General features: G+C 40.5%; 2 protein-coding genes across 4 annotated transcripts; one reads left to right on the top strand and one right to left on the bottom strand.

The window, feature by feature from the left end:
- Nucleotides 1-762: 762 nt before the first annotated feature.
- Nucleotides 763-5256, top strand: psmc5 (proteasome 26S subunit, ATPase 5). Of its 2 annotated transcripts, none has more exons than XM_085360730.1 (12): nucleotides 763-791; nucleotides 2637-2711; nucleotides 2791-2860; nucleotides 2951-3048; nucleotides 3135-3191; nucleotides 3344-3574; nucleotides 3807-3933; nucleotides 4027-4217; nucleotides 4562-4660; nucleotides 4738-4848; nucleotides 4935-5021; nucleotides 5099-5256. In XM_085360730.1, exons 1-12 carry the CDS (start codon nucleotides 768-770, stop codon nucleotides 5150-5152), a joined length of 1224 nt encoding a protein of 407 aa, XP_085216856.1. In that variant the 5' UTR covers nucleotides 763-767; the 3' UTR covers nucleotides 5153-5256. The 2 variants fall into 2 exon arrangements, with proteins under 2 accessions (XP_085216856.1, XP_085216858.1); XM_085360732.1 differs by having other exon boundaries at nucleotides 768-791; nucleotides 2640-2711.
- A 505-nt stretch (nucleotides 5257-5761) lies between these two features.
- On the bottom strand, nucleotides 5762-17770 carry LOC146626680 (MAGUK p55 subfamily member 3-like). Of its 2 annotated transcripts, none has more exons than XM_085360734.1 (19): nucleotides 17734-17770; nucleotides 17321-17439; nucleotides 16406-16483; nucleotides 16230-16310; nucleotides 15646-15783; nucleotides 14122-14203; nucleotides 13622-13707; nucleotides 13448-13522; nucleotides 12555-12751; nucleotides 12385-12449; nucleotides 11883-11900; nucleotides 11556-11597; nucleotides 9759-9824; nucleotides 9379-9537; nucleotides 8241-8321; nucleotides 7385-7478; nucleotides 7147-7255; nucleotides 6465-6584; nucleotides 5762-5941 (listed from the first exon to the last, which is right to left on the bottom strand). In XM_085360734.1, exons 1-19 carry the CDS (start codon nucleotides 17768-17770, stop codon nucleotides 5762-5764), a joined length of 1827 nt encoding a protein of 608 aa, XP_085216860.1. The 2 variants fall into 2 exon arrangements, with proteins under 2 accessions (XP_085216860.1, XP_085216859.1); XM_085360733.1 differs by having other exon boundaries at nucleotides 9759-9813; nucleotides 11539-11597.
- Nucleotides 17771-17981: the final 211 nt, after the last annotated feature.

A 17981-nucleotide genomic window follows, 5' to 3' on the forward strand; every position in this document is an offset into this window, starting at 1 on the left:
TTTGAATATGGTCTCTTATTTTCAATTTAATTACATTTTATTTATCTAGCACCAAATCACAACAAGGGCCAGCTGAAGGTGCTTTATATCGTAAGGTGGACCCAATATTAACAGACACAATTCCTTAGTATTCCAAGAATTCATATTGGTTACATAGAAATGATTTTTAAAGTTAAAGAGAATATTGGATTTTTTTTTCTCCACCCACTACACCCTGCCTGCACCGTCTCTTTCACCTCTCCTATGCAGTTTGCTTTGGATGTTTGATCCCAGGCATTTAAATGCCTGTACCTTCACTACCTCACATCTTTACTGTCACACTAGCCTGCCCTTTATTCACAGACGTATTCTTCGCCTCGCTTCTACCATCTTCATTCCTTTCCTCCCCAGTCTTCTACCTCCTCCCTGCTCTCACTATAGATTACACCGTCATCTGTGAACATGATAGTCCATGGATTCGCCTGAGTGAACTCATCTGTTAATCTTTCCATCACCACTGCAAACATTAAGGGTCTCAGAGCAGATTCCTGATGTAATCCCACCCCCACCTTGAACCCATCTGCCACTCCTACTGCGCACCTCACCACCGTCTCGCTGTCCTCACACGTCCTGGAATTATTTTTTTAACGGTGTAGTTTTTTAAAATGGACTGTAGGTGGCGGTGTCTGCATTTGTATATATTATACATCAAAGAAATACCACGAAGACGCTGTACCGGAAATAGCGCCTGGTCTGCAGTGGCTTTAACCGGATGTAGAAATTTCAAGATGGAGGTGGACGGAATTGATCATGTAGGTGTATTTTTTTTCCTGCCGCTTTGTTGCTTTTATGACTGCCATGCGAAGGAAACGTTTCTGTTTTGCTGTGGGTCTAATAGATTATTCAAAATCGGTTGTTTGAGGGAAGGATGCGGGACTTCAGTGTAAAAACGGAAACGTCACTTCATTGAAAGCAGCGATTGTGCCGGTTTGCTGTCTCATTGTAGCTAACCCAGCTAGCTTCTCACGATGACTGGCAGCGAGGTGCGGACAGTTTATTCTATTCTTAGCTTTTTTGACCACACAGGGGTGCTTATTTCAGCATATTATGAGAGAGATATATCTGAGTTTATTATATGGGAAACGCCAAGCGTTACTTTATTAATATACGTGCACGTCTGTACGTAAGCTAACTGATGTTAGTTTGCTAATGAACTGTAATTGTTGGGAGAAAGTTAGCATCACACACTTTAACGCTTATTGTTACATAGGTTGTTTTTTTTTTGTTTGTGTTTTTAATTCCTTGCCTAAAAGATATTTCCTGTGTTGGTGCTACAGGTTAGGCCTAATGGCTAATGTAAACAGTGGTCAATTTCAACCAGTTCAGTCCACCAATTTAATCAATGAAAATTGGACAAATGTGCATTTCTATTCTTCTTCTATAATATTAGATAATGGCAAGCTCGACATACACTATTTACTGATAAATGTTGTGTACTTTGCATTGTCCAACATAAGATCCTCTCATCGGGCATGTACGTTGGACTTTTCGGGACCACAAAAAGCTAATGTAGATGATTTATATGCTGCTGGGTTAATCTAAAATAATGTTCGCGGGAAAATTTTTACAGTTCTTCAGTATTTTTACAGCATAAGTCTGTGGGCTGCTATATAATTGGTATCTTAATCTTTAATTTTAAATGTAGTGGCGTAAATGCTATAGTAAGAAAAAGAGACGTAGTTTGCATCCTTCAGGAGATATCTGCCTAACTAAAACTGTATGCATAGAGGCTGCTTCATATTGAGGGTATACAGAGTACACAGTGACGTCTCTGCATTGCGTTTTGGCTGGAGCCTATTCCAGCTGTCATAGGGCCAGTGGCAGGGTACATCATGGACAGGTCGCCAGTCTTTTGCAGGGCTAATTCATATATACAACTATTCGTGCTCACATTCACACCGTCACCAATTAATCTTACACCACCTTGGACTGGATTCAAACCCAGAACCTTCCTGCTGTGATACAGCAGTGTTAACCACCATACCACACTTGATGGACGACTTTTAAGTTGGAAATGGGGACTAAAGGAAAAGCACTTCTCATCAGTGAGAATTCATTTGACCCAGTTTGCTGTTTTTTTGCTATCAAAATCATCATCACTAACACAAATTGGCAGGCAGCATAGCAATCAACTGGCCAACATACTTTCTTATCTTAAAACAAGAATGAAACAAAATTGATGGCTTATGAACGCAGTCATTGATTAATGCATATTTAACCTCCTAAGACCCGAACTCTTCCACAGCATGCATTTTTAATTTCTTTTTGATATTTGGGCTGATTGGGACCCGATGGATGTAAAAATAAAGAATTACCAGAATTTTTTTTTTTTTTACCTAATTTTTGTTTCTAAGAAAAATGAGAGCCACATATGAGGATATTCCTTTTAAAATTTCAATAGAACAGTGGCAGTATTATGTCCTCGTAAGTGGATATCAGGCCCTTGTGGAGCAAAATTGACTATTTTGGTCTAAATAACCCAAAATGTGATGTCCACATATGTGGATGCCAGGTCCTAGGAGATTAAATATGCCATATTTAAATGTTCAAGAGCTCACTGTGAAGAAGTTGCACCATGTTGCAATGTGTTTCTTTAGCAGATGGAGATGGGGGAGAGTAAAGGTGGATCAGGTCTGCGGCAGTACTACTTATCTAAGATAGAAGAGTTGCAGGTGAGGAAATGAAAAATCATTTTTGTTTTTGTTGCTTTTTAACGCATGCCTGACCTTTTTTTTTTTTTTTACTTCATAGTTGACTGTGAACGAGAAGAGTCAGAATCTCAGACGTCTGCAGGCACAGAGAAATGAGCTCAATGCCAAAGGTATGGTGCTTCATCTTCCTGCCACATTACTGGGAATTGTGTCATTCTGATGTACACAGTCAGACATTTCCTTTGTTACTTTGGTCTCAGTGCGTCTCCTTCGTGAGGAGCTGCAGCTACTACAGGAACAGGGATCCTACGTGGGAGAGGTGGTGAGGGTCATGGACAAAAAGAAAGTGCTAGTTAAGGTATGCTGTGTACATTCACCATGCAGCATCCTTCTTTTTGAATCAGTCGTGGACAGTTTAAATTTATGTCTGTTCATCATTTTCAGGTGCATCCAGAGGGAAAGTTTGTGGTGGATGTGGACAAAAACATTGACATCAATGATGTGAGTATTATAAAAGCTGAGTCCATTTGTAATATTTACTGTAAAGTATGATGGAGCTAAACAAAAAAAAATGCATTTTACTCATTAAAATAAGTACGAGGAATCAGGAAACCTAAACTGTTCTGTTATTATTTCTGTCAAATTGCCACTAGGTGACTCCAAACTGTCGTGTAGCTCTGCGTAACGACAGCTACACCTTGCACAAGATCCTTCCTAACAAGGTGGACCCTCTGGTGTCCCTCATGATGGTGGAGAAGGTGCCGGACTCCACCTATGAAATGATCGGCGGCCTGGATAAGCAGATCAAGGAGATCAAAGAAGTGATTGAGCTGCCCGTCAAACACCCTGAGCTGTTCGAGGCTTTAGGCATTGCCCAGCCCAAGGTGGGTATTTGACAAGAGAGCCGATGGTACGAATTTCAGAAGTTTCTCTTAGGGTTTTATATTTATATCTTTGACACATTTTCTCGTCTTGTTGCCTGCCCATCATTCATTTCAGTCCTAAAACATGAAAAGCAAAGAGAGGGGGGGAAAAGATAATTTGATTAAATTGGTTAACTAAAGCTACACTTGTTGCATCTGTGTAGGTGGTTCAGATTTTCCTTTGTGCTTGCAGGGTGTGCTGCTCTATGGCCCCCCAGGTACAGGGAAGACCCTCCTTGCCAGAGCTGTGGCCCATCACACTGACTGCACCTTCATCAGGGTGTCTGGATCAGAGCTGGTCCAGAAATTTATCGGAGAGGGTGCGTACCTTTTCTTTCCTGTACACTGGGATCGAATTGATCCCCATGTTTTTAATAACTGGTTTTGGTTGATCTCTCCCTGGCTTTCCGCAGGTGCCCGTATGGTGCGAGAACTCTTTGTCATGGCAAGAGAGCATGCTCCGTCCATCATCTTCATGGATGAGATAGACTCCATCGGCTCATCTCGGCTGGAGGGAGGCTCAGGCGGGGACAGTGAGGTGCAGAGGACGATGCTGGAGCTGCTCAATCAGCTGGATGGCTTCGAGGCAACCAAGAACATCAAGGTACTGCAGAGGATCACTGTGTAGTCTCATATCCTTACTATGAACACTGAGGTGTAGTGTTATGTGCACAGGACAGCCTCTTAATACATGCGTCACTGATGACATTTCGGCTTGCTGTATAGGTTCTTTATTCATAAATGACATTTTGTGGTACAACTGGTATTTATTTATATACCAGCATCACCTAAAGTTGCTGATGACTACAGAAGACCTTTATAATATTTTGAAACAAGTAATGCTGCATTTGTTAAATAAATGCTCATGAGTGCCAAACATGGGAGTTAAAGTATTAAATAACCCCAATTATTCAAATATACTTAATAGTATGTCGTCCATCTCTGCAGGTCATCATGGCCACTAACCGTATTGACATCTTGGACTCAGCTCTGCTCCGGCCAGGCAGGATTGACAGGAAGATCGAGTTTCCGCCTCCCAATGAAGAGGTAGTTAATCGTTTAGCGTGTTTACTCAAACATGCTGAGTTTTTTGTATCTAAGCACACTTAATTATGCGCCCACAGGCCCGTCTGGATATCCTGAAGATCCACTCCAGGAAGATGAATCTGACTCGCGGCATTAACCTGAGGAAGATTGCAGAGTTGATGCCCGGAGCTTCTGGTGCTGAGGTTAAGGTAAGAATTAACCTGCTAAATGGAAGCTGCGTTAGATGAGGAACTACATCATTAAATTTCCCCTACTGCATTTGTGTATTATATAGGGCGTCTGCACAGAGGCAGGGATGTATGCTCTGAGAGAACGGAGAGTGCACGTCACTCAGGAGGACTTTGAGATGGCGGTGGCAAAGGTCAGTACAACCTAAAGCTAATTTTTGAATGCAGTGTTCACGTCTTGCACTATACTAACGCAGTTTTACTTTATCAGGTCATGCAGAAAGACAGTGAGAAGAACATGTCCATCAAGAAGCTTTGGAAGTAAAAGGCCTTGTGTATTCTAGCACACAATGCAACCACATATGTATATTTCCCTTTTGTTTATGGTTTATAATTGTTTCATGAGTGTGATCAGTCAGTAAAATAGTTTCCCCAATAAACAGAGTTGGTCTTGTTTTATTTCTCAAGCAAATGTAGACAAATTCAACCCACTTCACTAAACTCAAACTTTTGTCAAAGCAAAATCAGTCATATGGTCTTCAGATTTCTGCTTTACAGTTAACATATTCAATATGGCACTTCACATTATAGCTGCTGTTATAATAGGGGGCTTACATAGCTGACCACACTGAGTGCAGATGTTTTTGACAATAAGTTGCTGTAGGAACTTTGTCCTGCATGCTTGTACTACATACCTTTCTCATAAAGCCACTGCACTATCAGGATATACGGTATGTACACCAGCACTGACTACTGTGGTCATTCTATGCTGACCACTCTGCAACAGGCCTGTTGGATGTTCTTTTACAGTGACTCACATACTCATTTGTGGAATGGTTACACGGCAGTAAAACACTGGATCAGTCCAAATGCTCAGCACCTTCAGAGGCACGCCACAGTTCTGTCCTCTTTTTCTATTTGGAAGGTCAGCTGGCTAGCGCCTCACCCAGGACGCAGGCACCCACTGTGGCTCCATCTGTACTTTTTCCAATACAACCTGGAGCTCTGCTAAGGCACTAGCTGGATCTTCCTTTACCAACACGTAGTCGACCCAGTGGCCGTAGCATTCGTCCATTTGCTCTGCCGACTGCTTCATTTCCTGCAAGTCATCGTCCTGAGAGGAAGAGAGACAAGTGTTTAGCTGCTAATACACTCTGCTAGAGAACAGCCGAAGTTAAACTAATGACCATATGTAATTTCTCTATTCTTACTCAGTACCTCAGAGCTGACATGCAGATATTGTCAAAATGTGACTTTTTGAACGTGGCACGATTTTTGGTACCAGCATACCATACTATGACACAGCTCATTCACTTCACTGTATTCAAATGACCTTCACAGACACCAACATATTTGGCTGTGTGTTTGTACAACTAAGTAACTTTAACTTTTTAAGCAGTTTATATTAAACATAAAATACTCACACACTGAGTTTAAATGCATGCCATGTGAAGAAAAGCTTTATTTACAGAGGTTCAATCAGCCTTTTGATATGGTTCCTTTCTCAACAAAACAAACAATGCAAGATTACCTTAACCTGAACTAAGCCTTTTTAAGCTTCATTTATATTCCACCATCAATTAATAAGCCCAGAAAGTGTACTGCACGTCTGGCAGGTTTGATGTGGGATCACTCACCGTGACCGCTACGCTGAGTGAGGAAGAGGAGCCAAACTGCTTTCCCTGACCATCACCGATGCGAGGCCTTACAAAGATGACATATGGTTTGAACTCAGCGGTGCGGAGAGTCTTCAATGCCTGAATGTGATAAGACCAATCAGCCATTTACAAACTCCCATATAAAAATCCCACAGAGCTTTTTCTATGCTGAGAAGATATACTGCACAAACAGAAGACCATATAAAGTCAAATCAATGTCTAAGTATAAAAGACTGCACAATTATCAGAGAGGATATTCTTTTTGAAGCAAACAGAAACAGCCTGTGAGCCACTAAAAATGTTAAAATAAACACATTTTTGATGATTTATTATTGGTTTTATGTTGGCAGACAGTTGCACAAAATAAGGTGAAAAGTCAGTTTGCCTGATATGCATTTCTATCTCCTGTATAGGCTCCGGAAAGCTTCACAGGTCTGGACGCAGGCAACAGATCAATCCAATTTCATTTGAAAATACCATAATATGAAATGTATTCCAATATTGCACATATTACACATGTATATGGCACGATGTGGCCAATACTGTCTTTACTTCTTTTAAAGAAGAAGGCACTTTTACATTGACACAGAGGAAATTCGATTTAAATGAGAAGTGTATTTGGTTGGCAGTGCCACCTACCATAATTTTTAAAAACACTTACCTCTGGCTGCACATCCACCAGACAGACCTTGTTCTGATCCAAAACTCTGTGAATGGAGTCCAAACTGGTGCCATAGAGATTCTCTTTATACTCGCCGTACTCAATAAACCTGCAGAAACACATCATCACCACTAACAAGTTAATTAAATTAACTAAAATGCTGAAACGCTTCAATTAACCCTTTTGTGTTCTAAAATTTTTTTGCACTTCATCAGAAAACATTGTTCCCAGCACTCACTTGCCATTCTGGATGTCTGCCTCAAAAGCAGCTTTACTGATGAAGTGGTACTCCACTCCTTCTCTCTCATGACTCTTCCTGGCTCGAGTGGTGTCTTCAGGGCGCCGTTGGTCAGCAGAAAGCGCAAGTTGGAAAATAAGACACAAGATACTGGATGCTTGTATGTTTCTGGATATCTCATTAAGCTCGATACTGATTACATTAAAAAGCAGTGCGTTTACTGTAAAATCAACTTGCAAAGAGATACTTGTCTCAGTCGGTACCAATCCTATTTTTTATGTTTTGCCAGTGAGTTATTAAAAGGTGAACATCTTTCCAACTACACCAAAGTCTGCAACTCCCTGTCACAGACATCAACAAGCTCCATGTATGACTCGTTTATTTTGGCGTGTTTTAAAGTCTCTCGTACTGAATCGTCACAGTAGTTAAACTGGGGAAAACAGCAGCTATGATGGTGACGTTAAATGATTCACCGTCTCACAGTCTGCCTGTGCAGAGATTAGATGCACACACCTCCCTTGAATTAGGCAGTGGGTTGCTAGGTTGGTGCGACAGACGGGTTTGGAAGCATTGAAGGAACAGCTGTTGTGAAATGGCGTCATAACTAACAAAACTGAATTGGAATGGTATGTGGTGTGTGGATTGTTTGTTTAATAATCTGGAAACTCGTGTAATATTTTGAGGGTCACGCAAATTATGGGAGTTTCCTGAGAGAAATGTAAAGGTTGAGTGCGTTTGCAGGTACGAAGTGCCAAAGAACAAAGTGCCTTATACTCACTCGAAAGCTCTTTTACTTCACTCTTATGAATTCAGTGCAAACACTTACAGTCAATTAGAAAAGATAAACAACACTTACGAGGCACAGCCAAACCGTACCGCCGCAGATTCTCAGCAATCACCTTCTGTTTGAGCTCAGCGATCCGTGCTCCAAGTGAACCTATGACCATACAAACAGCATAGCTAGTTTATATAAGATGATCATGAACTTGGAACATGTGTGTATAGATCTGGCCAAAAGTTCACTCATTGTGGGCATGAATAACATGGTAGTTTGGAGTTTTTAATGATTTCTTTGAAATGTTCTTTTTCCAGGATGAAATGATTGTACAGCATACATCTGTAATCTCTTAAAGAAAATCCCAAGAAGTTTGTGCACAAGTTTGAATCTTTTTGGATTTTCTCACAGGGCAAAATTTATACATTGATATACACACTAATATTTGGATTTTTAAATTTGAAAGGCTAAAGTTGATTTAAATTGGCTGGTTTTGAGCGTACTTTCAATGGGGTTAAGGTCGTGTTTTTTTCGACGGCCGGTTCACAATCATATTAGCCTGCTTTATCCATTCCAAAACATCCAGTTGTGCCCAAGTTTCAGTTGTCTAGCTGTTTTTCTGATTCTAATTCGAAGGTAGTCTTCCTCCATGATTCCATACGCTTTGTGTAACGTACCAACATTACAAACAAACAGCCCCAGAGCATGATGCTACCTCCACCAGTGTTCTCAGGTTTGAAAACCTCAGCATTACTTGTCCAAACATACCAACGGTCATTACTGCCATAAAGCTCAATATTGGTCTCATCTAACCATGAAACTCTTGTCCATAAGGCATTTGCTTTATCCATAAAGTCCACAAAGAGTTTGATGAAGTCAATTTTGGAACAGAGGCTTCGTCCTTGGTCGGCGCTCTCAGTTCATAGTGATGTAAAACTCACTCCACTGTGACGCTGCTATTCCAGCAGTTTCCACTTCATGACAGGTTTGACTCCTGGTGGTTCCTGAACATCCTAAAGAATTTTGAGGATGACTTCACCGTGTCAAGTTAAAATACTATTTTAACATTGTAAACACAGATTTGAGTTTATGCACATATAGAACAGTTAAATTAAAATCCCAAAAGTACCATGACATTCATAACCCGTGATGCCTGTATCTGAATTTCTCATCACAACTGTAGTTTCATCGCTGTTAAAATTCACTCCAATTGACGAACCTATGAGTGTTATAAGGCGAGGTCTCTCTCCAGGACGTGGAAAATATTGTGCGACTTCCTCGTAAATCAGGAACTCTGTGTGATTGGCGTCAGGAGTGTGCGCTTCACCAGGAGAACCCTGGCGATCTTTCCTGTAGCGGAAACTTCTGCGTAGGCTAGCTGTTAGAGACATGAAGGTAGCCTTAGGGTACATATGCTACTGCACTGATCCACACTTATACAAATCCAATAAATACACCAAAATCCTGCCCATGTATTGCAGATCGCTCTGCCACTTTGATATTAAGAAACAGGTTTGAGGTAGCTGAAAATCGCATGTCAAAACAGTATCACACAAGACACACACAGTGGACAACAACATTAGATATCAGTAAGAGTACCTGAGTAAAAATCCCATGAGAAAGCATGGCCACAGAAGGCAGGGGCTGCCTTACTCTTGGGAGAAACTACAACTTATATTAGACCATTGAGTAAAGCAACTTAAGTTTTATTTTATTATTTCTTTTCAAACAGAATAAAACGATCAGAAGCCATGCATGCTGTGTCTAACTTCTTAAAGCACAGGGTAATCACTGTCAGCATGACGCATGATGACGGGCCATTTGCAGCACATTGAGATGGCATGAGGCGCCACACGAACACTGAGAAGCTCGATGGCTGTAGCACACAGGGCAAAAAGCCTGCCAGTCTAATCATACCCTGACAGGCTATATTTATATTAAAATTTGTTTGTTTTTACAGAGGAAAAAAAAAATCTAAGCTCATGGTGGCACTACAGAAACTTGAGTTCCTAAAGTTGTTTACATCCTATCCTAAGCGGAACATGGGGATGTGCAGTAAACCCGATGGCAATCCATCAGGAAGTTGCTGAGGTGTTTCATTTAAAAACCACAAAAAATGGTTATAGTACTGGGTGACCAGGTTTCCCCATTCATGTGTTACTGCTCATCAATCATTTTCTTCTCTGGCTCCAATTTCCAAAAGTCAACACTGCCCAAGTGCAGTTTCACATGTCACTGTATTACCATCAATGCCACACTCAATGAGAAACTCACTTCAGTTATTGGCACAATATGATGGAAAAGACCACGAAAAAACAAAAAACACATAAAAACTGCGTAACTACAACTACAATTACACTACAGTGATATGAGAGACTGAAACACTGAGCTTTTATGCAGTTTCTGGTTACTGTTCAGTTCTGCACAGACAAGAATATGATGTTAAGTACCACAGTACAAGTGAGAATCAGTAGAAATGTTTGCTCAAAAAATGCTGATCCCTGCTGATAATCAAAGAAAAGTTGGGTAGTTTTAGTTCATTAGGTGAACTAAAAAGGATCAATTAGAAAAGTGGAATAAACAACTTTAAGACTCCACTATTGGACCATAAAAATGATATTCTTTATGGTGAAACAAAGTTTTTAAATAGGACTCAATGCAATCTGTGAAAAAACTAAATACACCCCATAATTCAGTACATCGACTCTTCTTTTTCAGCCATTCTGCTGTAGTTTTGCTGCTGGACTTCAGTGTCCTGTTGTGTGACCAAATTTGTGCCAAGCTTTCGCTGCTGGACAGACAGCCTCACATTTGACTCTGGAATACACACGGAGGAGTTTATGGTCGACTCAATGACTGCAATGAGTTTGATACATGAACATTTTACACTACCTCTCAGCATTAGTATCCCATATTATCTCATACAAACATACCCTTTTGCCCCATGTTTAGTTTGTTGGAAACTGGTCACCCTAGTTGCCACTACAGGAATGTCTAAATGAAATCACACTACATTAAGGCAGCTATAGAGATAATTCAGCTCTAGCGGACAGATGGGTGTGGACATGGTTTAGGGGAGGAAGGAAAAAAAAAGAAAAAAAAAAAGAAGGTCAAAATGGTGTGAACAAACACCCACTGAAGCACAGTCACATCCTGGAAGCCTGGCCAACCTACTGGTGAGAATTTCTTGTGTAGTGGTCACACACGTGGACTGTTTTCTGTTTGACGGTTATCTGGCCTAACCCTCAATAATCAATGAAGCAACCAAAGCAATCCAGTCTCACACAATCTGAGGAATAATATACACACTCGAAAAGAAAAAGCTTAGCACACAGACTGAGCGAAAGATGTGATGTTGCAGTGATTAACATAAACTCACTGATTGTGCTTGCTCACCTATGTCCTTTCCATTCACAGCACTCTTATTGTCACAGTCTTCTGTTGGATGGCAATCGGGAAGAGAAGACAGGGTAAGAGGAGGGAGGAGGTGTTGGGGGTACTTTAACGTGAGAACACAGCAGGTTAGGAGAGGATTTGTGGCAATTAAAGAAACTGTAAAGGCAAAACATGACACAGTGTGGATGGGGAGGAGGAAAGTGACCAAAATTTGTGTTTCAGATGGGTCGATGAGAATTTCATACAGAAATTCAGGCAAGAAAAACATGGAGCCAGTCCAAACTGGGGATGAGAGATGGTTGCTAAAATGAGGGGTTTTCTACATACCTCTATCGGCCCGTTCATCTGAAGTTAGCAAAGCAAGGAATAATACACAGTATCACTGTAGAGTGTGACATAGACTATTCAGCGACCCCTAGTGTACATTCAGCTCTCTCAAATTCACAATGCAGTCTCATAACTGTCACTGTATCCATGCTTGGAGATCCTCAACCATCTTCTTTCTCTACTGGAAAGACTTTAATTTTTTTTTTAAATTAAGAATAACTGGATAATCAGATTTTTAAAGGAGAGAAACCATTTTACTACTGCATCTTTTTGTAGATGCAAGAAAAGGACTTGCATCATTTCATCTTTTAAATTGGATTTAGGAAATTAAAGTGATGGATTATGCATTTCCCCCCCTCAGAGATTAATCTTTGATCCCCTCCTTCTCTTTATAATCTCTCTTTTAGGACCTCCTTGGATAGATTAGACCCACAACAGAAGATGTGTGTTGAGATCTAAGAGTCTAAAACATTTGCGCTTGTATATAGTAAGTAATGCTTACATGTGGGAGCTTTTGGGGAAATGGGAGCAGATACGGAACCCATTTTCATCCTGTATCTCAGTCGCCTGGGAAGAAAAACAAACATTTTCAAAAATGTATTACTGATTTAAAAAAAAAAAAAAAAAAAGGCAGCTTTTTAACATCTGATACACAGACTTGATGCAAGCTACCTCTCCTGAAACTGCACTGAAGGGATGAGGGCAGCACGCAGGTTACAGTCGCCCACCCTCTTGGCCTGCCACCAGGTGGGGTCTTCCTGGCTAACAACCTGAAGAACGTCACCCCGTTTAAAGGGGAGTCCTGCCTCTTGGCACGGGGTTGCTTTGTCCTCAAAAGGTGTGTAATCAAATAAAGCTCGGATGTAGACCTTTAAAAAGAAGGAGGAATATTCTGTTAAAAACTTTATCATCTCTGTATTTATTTAACTTTATTCATTATATACAGAAAAGTGTAAGATACTTTGGTGAATACACATATAGCGCTGTGCAAAAGTCTTGAGCCACTTGTCAGTGTGTCTACACCTAACAGACGACTAAGCCAATAACAATTTTAAACTGTATCTTTAGACACTTTGTTACTATCAGCCTGACACAGATCCAAGATCCAGCTGAGATCTGACACAGGCTGAAGCAACAACTGGTCGCTGAAGCCTCATCAGGCTTTTATTCCAAGGAAAGAAAGCTGAAAATGGACTGGAGAAAAAGAAAATCTGTGGCAACAGGTCATATGGAGTAATGAACCCTAATTACATTTTTGATTCCAATCGTTATCAGTTTGCACAAAAGAGACCAGGAGAGATACAACAGTGAGTGGAGGCTCTGTCATGGTTTGGGGTATTTATTTTATTTTTTAAATGAGGGGTGGATCATGACATTTATTTTTTTTTTTCCACAGTTCTGTAATTCTGCAAGTTGCACAATCAAACATTTGCTCATACGCAACACTAAAGGGCAAGGTAAAGAAAAGTAAAGTGGATACATGTGAATAAACCTTGATGAAGGGCTGAGTGGTTGTGACCGTCCATAAGAAAAGCCTGCGTACTCACGCAGCAAGCATTCCTAACCTTGCTTTCTTTCATTTTATCGTCATCTGCAACAGCTGGGATGATTTTCAGTGTGATGGAGCCTTGTGATTGGGACTAAAAAAAAAAAAAACAACAACAACAGAGCACCACAATGATCGGCTGCCAGCTACAAGAATCATAGTATCTGAACTAGTCCGATTCCACATTTATTACCAGTATCTGACTAATTTCATCTGGCCTTTTGTGGGTTATCAGGTTTCCGTTGACCTCTCGAAGCTCATCCCCTACATGCACCAGACCTGGAAACACAAGCACAGCACGCAGGGGGAATACAGCTAAAGAAATGCCCAATTCTTAGAATACAAACCTGAAATGTGAACAAAAGACGATTTTGTGTTGCCAGTATGTCGATAACATTACTATGGCAACATCCAGACGCAAACCTAGTTTATATTCTCAAAATATGCAATCTCGTGGCACTAATCTCATGGATTTGATTTCTGTTACAGTTCACAGGGTTACGCAATGTAATCTACTGACATCTCTCTCAGTATATCAGTAGTGCTAAGAAGGTCCCACTGGGTAGCGTTAGCATCCACGGTAATAGAGATATTATAATACAATAGTGCTGTTCCATTACGCATTTGATTTTCCACATAAAAAATATCTGGCATTTAAAGTTCAGTAGAAATGTTTTGCAAACTCAGTCTCACCACTCCGGTCAGCTGCGCCTCCCCTCATGATTCGGGCCACAATTACAGCTCCTGTTGCTTCATCTCTCCGAATAGTCGCTCCCTGTTTATACAAGCATGCACATTAATAAATAAGATGTATTCATAGCAAATCTCATCCCAAAGTCACTAAACTGGCCTAATCCTCCGACTGGAGGAAGAGGCTCCCAATTTGCAGCTAGTTGTAATTGGAAAGATCAATAACTGACTGAAGCTAAATGTCAAAATGGTACGTGAATGAAGAGTCTGATACCCCATCATCAATATTGCCTACTTGTTTGTGCTTCTACTTAAAGTTCATGCAATTTAATGACATTTAAATGCTGTAATTACAGGTTTTCTAATTGCTGCATCAAGCAAAAAATTTGCAGCCCACTTTAGCTTCAATCACTGTTTGCTACTCTGGGTTACATTTTTAGCTTTAAGTAAATCATGTGTTAGTTTGACACTTTAGAAAATGTGATGTACTTATTTCCTTTCCTACTGAGAGCTGGATGAAGAGATAAACACTAATCTCATGTCTGTGTACTCACAGCATGAAGGTGCAGTCAGCAGACAGTTAGCTTAGCTTAACAGTCTTAAATCTGGAAACAGCCAAGCTAACAGTTCCTCCCCTATGGACCAAGTGGTCTGTGAGGCTTTGACAAAACTTCTGAAGGTTATATTTTACACTCAGCCAAAGTCTAATCTACAGCTAGCTGCTTGTTGATATAAAAAGTAGGATCGCATTAGCCGTATATATTTTTTCTGTGGATTTCGTAGACACTCATTCATACTTCAGATTTATCCAAGACTGTTCATTGAAGTTCATTAAAGTAAAATTCTTGAGGACAGGATGAGGTTTAAGTTGTACAGTGTAACATTCTTGCATTTACGTAGCACTTTGTTCTTCTTACCGACAAATCAAAGTATTAGTAAGTTATACAACTTATATAAGAGACAGCTGTTGGTTTAATACCCCACTACAACAACTTCCTTAAAAATAGTCTGCTTTGATGATTTTTTTTCTGCTATACTGCAGAGCGTCATTTGCAGCACATCGCCCTCTTTTACCAACGTTTGAAAACCTCTGGACGGAGAAGGAGGCAACCAGTTTAAGAGTCAATAAATATCTGAAAATGACCCGGCTCTGTAATGTCTTCTACAGCCTCCTGTACACAGGTTCTAACTTGTGAATGAAGCAGTGGGTGCCGGCAGGTTGGGGTTGATCTTTTCCACATACGAGTATGACTGCTCCTCTTTATCGATGCCCTTAATAAAGTTGTTTCAAACTCCAATTGAACAGGTTCAAATAAAGATGTTGATTTCACCTTCATAGGAAAATCTAATATCAATCATCAGCACATATTTGATACTCAGTAGGAATATTTCTTTGCTTTTTTGTGCGCGTTTCTTATAATCTGATTTACTGAATCTGTTTCATTTCTCTTTTATTTCATTAGCAGTAGTTTTCAAAAAGCAGGTACTAGTTTAATGAAAAGCCAAACTGCACCCTTAGACACTTACCAGTGGCTCCTTGTTCTTCACCAGCCGAACGATCTTCACAGACTCTTCCTCCAGGTCATCGTCCAGATCGTCTGGGAGTGGTGGCAGCACAGGGTCAAATTTTTTTTGAGCCACTGTGTCATGAGCCGATAGCACTGCCTGAATCACAAGCCAAGATTTAGGAGCTTGATCAACAGAGATAAAAGGATCCAGAAAAGAAGGTTACAGCACGTAGGAAACATACCCGATTTCTGGGGAAAAGAAAACTGAGGGAATAAAATGAACGTTCTGATTCCACAGCTATCATCAATTCCCAGAATGCTTCCCAGACAGCCAATAACCTGAGCATAATCACTTGATCAGAGTAATTAGGCAGTCTTGTGTGTGTCTAGGGGATGGGGAAGGGGTGCAGACAGCTCTGACGGTGGTGTTATGTAATAAATGTGGAAAAATCAGAGGTGTGCAGGGCAAAAATACTGTGAAGCAGCATTATTAAAGAGATCAAACCTCAGAAGGAAAGAGAGCAAGGGAGAGGTATGGTCTAGCATTTAACAGCTTCTTTACGCAGGCTGAAAAAGGCTGAGTGTGTGTGTGCGCGTGTACACCTTGAGATGAGGAGTGCTCAAGAGGAGCAACAGTTCTTGCTCATCATCCTCCAGTGGCCCATTCTGAAGCTCTTCTGCTAGCTGGTGATTGAAATCAGAAAATTACTGCTTTAAGTATTTCAAAGTATTCTTCTAGTCACCAGAGAAAATATATATTCACTTCTAATTGCACTTACATCCTCTGCCAAACAGGAGGCACTGTGCAGGACTGGAGTGGGGCTGTGTTTCTCATACTGCTTCAGTTTTTCATGGATCTGGATGTAAAGCAAGAAGCAACAAAACCACAAATGCAGATCATTAATTTTTAATGAAAAACAACAACAACAACAACAACAACAACAAAAACCCATCATATATGATGTGTACCGTTTTATAACCAGCCACTATGTTAGGTAAAGTTGTTCAACTGTTTGTTAACACAAATATCCAATCAGCCAATCACATAGCAGCAGCTCAATGCAGACATGTAGACAAGGTCAAGACAACCCGCTCAGGTCCAAACTGAGCATCACATCGAGAAGGAAATGCGATTTAAGTGACTTTGAACAGGGCATGATTGTTTGTGTCAGACAGGCTGGTCTGAGTATTTCTACTGATCTACCGGGATTTTCCCACACAACCATCTCTAGGGTTTACAGGGAATAGTCAGAAAAAGAGAAAATATCCACTGAGAGGCAGTTCACTGGGTGAAAATGACTTGTTGATGTCAGAGGAGAAGAATCAAACTGCTTCAAGCTGACAGGAAGGAAAAAGTAAGTCACGCAACCACTCATTTAATGGTTCAGTTTTTATATAGCTCTCTTTTGACTATACTTGAGCACTCAAAGTGCTTTACACAACATGTCTGATTCACCTATTCACACACTTTCAGAGGTTTTTCTGTGCTTTGTGTCCAACATCCAATTGTAGATGGACGGTTTTGGAACAACTCATGGTTCAGCGGTGACCCATGAGTAGATGTCATCTACACCGTAGCAATTAAACTTAATGTGCATGTACAGTAATCCAGCATGTGTGAAAAAAATAAAATAAAATAAAATGTCTGAATCACAAATACAGTAGTCACTTCTACTCTGATGTATCCACTATACCTTCATGAGGTATCCAATGCTTTTCTCGCTGAAGACATCTTTGAGGAAGACCAGGTCTTCTTTGTGGTTGGCATCAGGGTGAAGCTGAGACGTGAGCAGAGCCAGGATCTCATGCAGCCCTTGAGTATTTAAAAAAAAGAAAAAGAAATCATGCTGTATATTTATGACTGAGTCAAAGAACAATTTCTATCTAGAAATGCATCGTACATAATAACCACCTTCATCAACAAAGAGACTGTATGGATTCTCTCTTTAGCTCACCGATGTTTATAATAATATGCTTTTCCATATCACCCCCCTTTCAAATTCCAACAGTTTATCCACATTAATGTAATAATGCTTTATTCCAGCACATAATTTATTCATAACTACATAAAAAGCTTCAGACCATGAACGAGCCTGAACACATATACCTGTGCTTGCAGATACGATGGGCATGGCTTCAATCATTCAGAGGCGGCAGGAGGCTGCGGAGAGGTTGGAGGGGGAGAGAGGAAACAGTTCTCTCAAATAATTCCCTCTTCTGTTTTGTTTTGTTCCTCACATGAGGCCAAGACAGAATCACAGAGAACAACCTGGGATGAAAACAAAGAACACAACATACGGCCATATCAGTGAGGACGCCTCAGAGCGCCATTAAGAAACCCAGGACTCATTGTGA

This window comes from Diplotaxodon limnothrissa, linkage group LG8 (assembly GCF_057381915.1).
Source record: "Diplotaxodon limnothrissa isolate DT_005_m linkage group LG8, D_limnothrissa_male_GT1.1, whole genome shotgun sequence".
Lineage (NCBI taxonomy): Eukaryota > Metazoa > Chordata > Actinopteri > Cichliformes > Cichlidae > Diplotaxodon > Diplotaxodon limnothrissa.

Excerpts from the sequence above, each read along its gene's own strand:
- psmc5 (XM_085360730.1), top strand. The coding sequence starts at position 768 with ATGGAGGTGGACGGAATTGATCAT. Across the intron at positions 4,218-4,561 it reads AGGCAACCAAGAACATCAAG|GTCATCATGGCCACTAACCG; the intron begins GTACTGCAGAGG and ends CCATCTCTGCAG. Across the intron at positions 4,849-4,934 it reads CTTCTGGTGCTGAGGTTAAG|GGCGTCTGCACAGAGGCAGG; the intron begins GTAAGAATTAAC and ends TGTATTATATAG.
- LOC146626680 (XM_085360733.1), bottom strand. The coding sequence starts at position 17,770 with ATGATTGAAGCCATGCCCATCGTATCTGCAAGCACAG. Across the intron at positions 12,450-12,554 it reads TCAGTGCAGTTTCAGGAGAG|GCGACTGAGATACAGGATGA; the intron begins GTAGCTTGCATC and ends TTTTCTTCCCAG. Across the intron at positions 7,256-7,384 it reads GCAGACATCCAGAATGGCAA|GTTTATTGAGTACGGCGAGT; the intron begins GTGAGTGCTGGG and ends GTGTTTCTGCAG.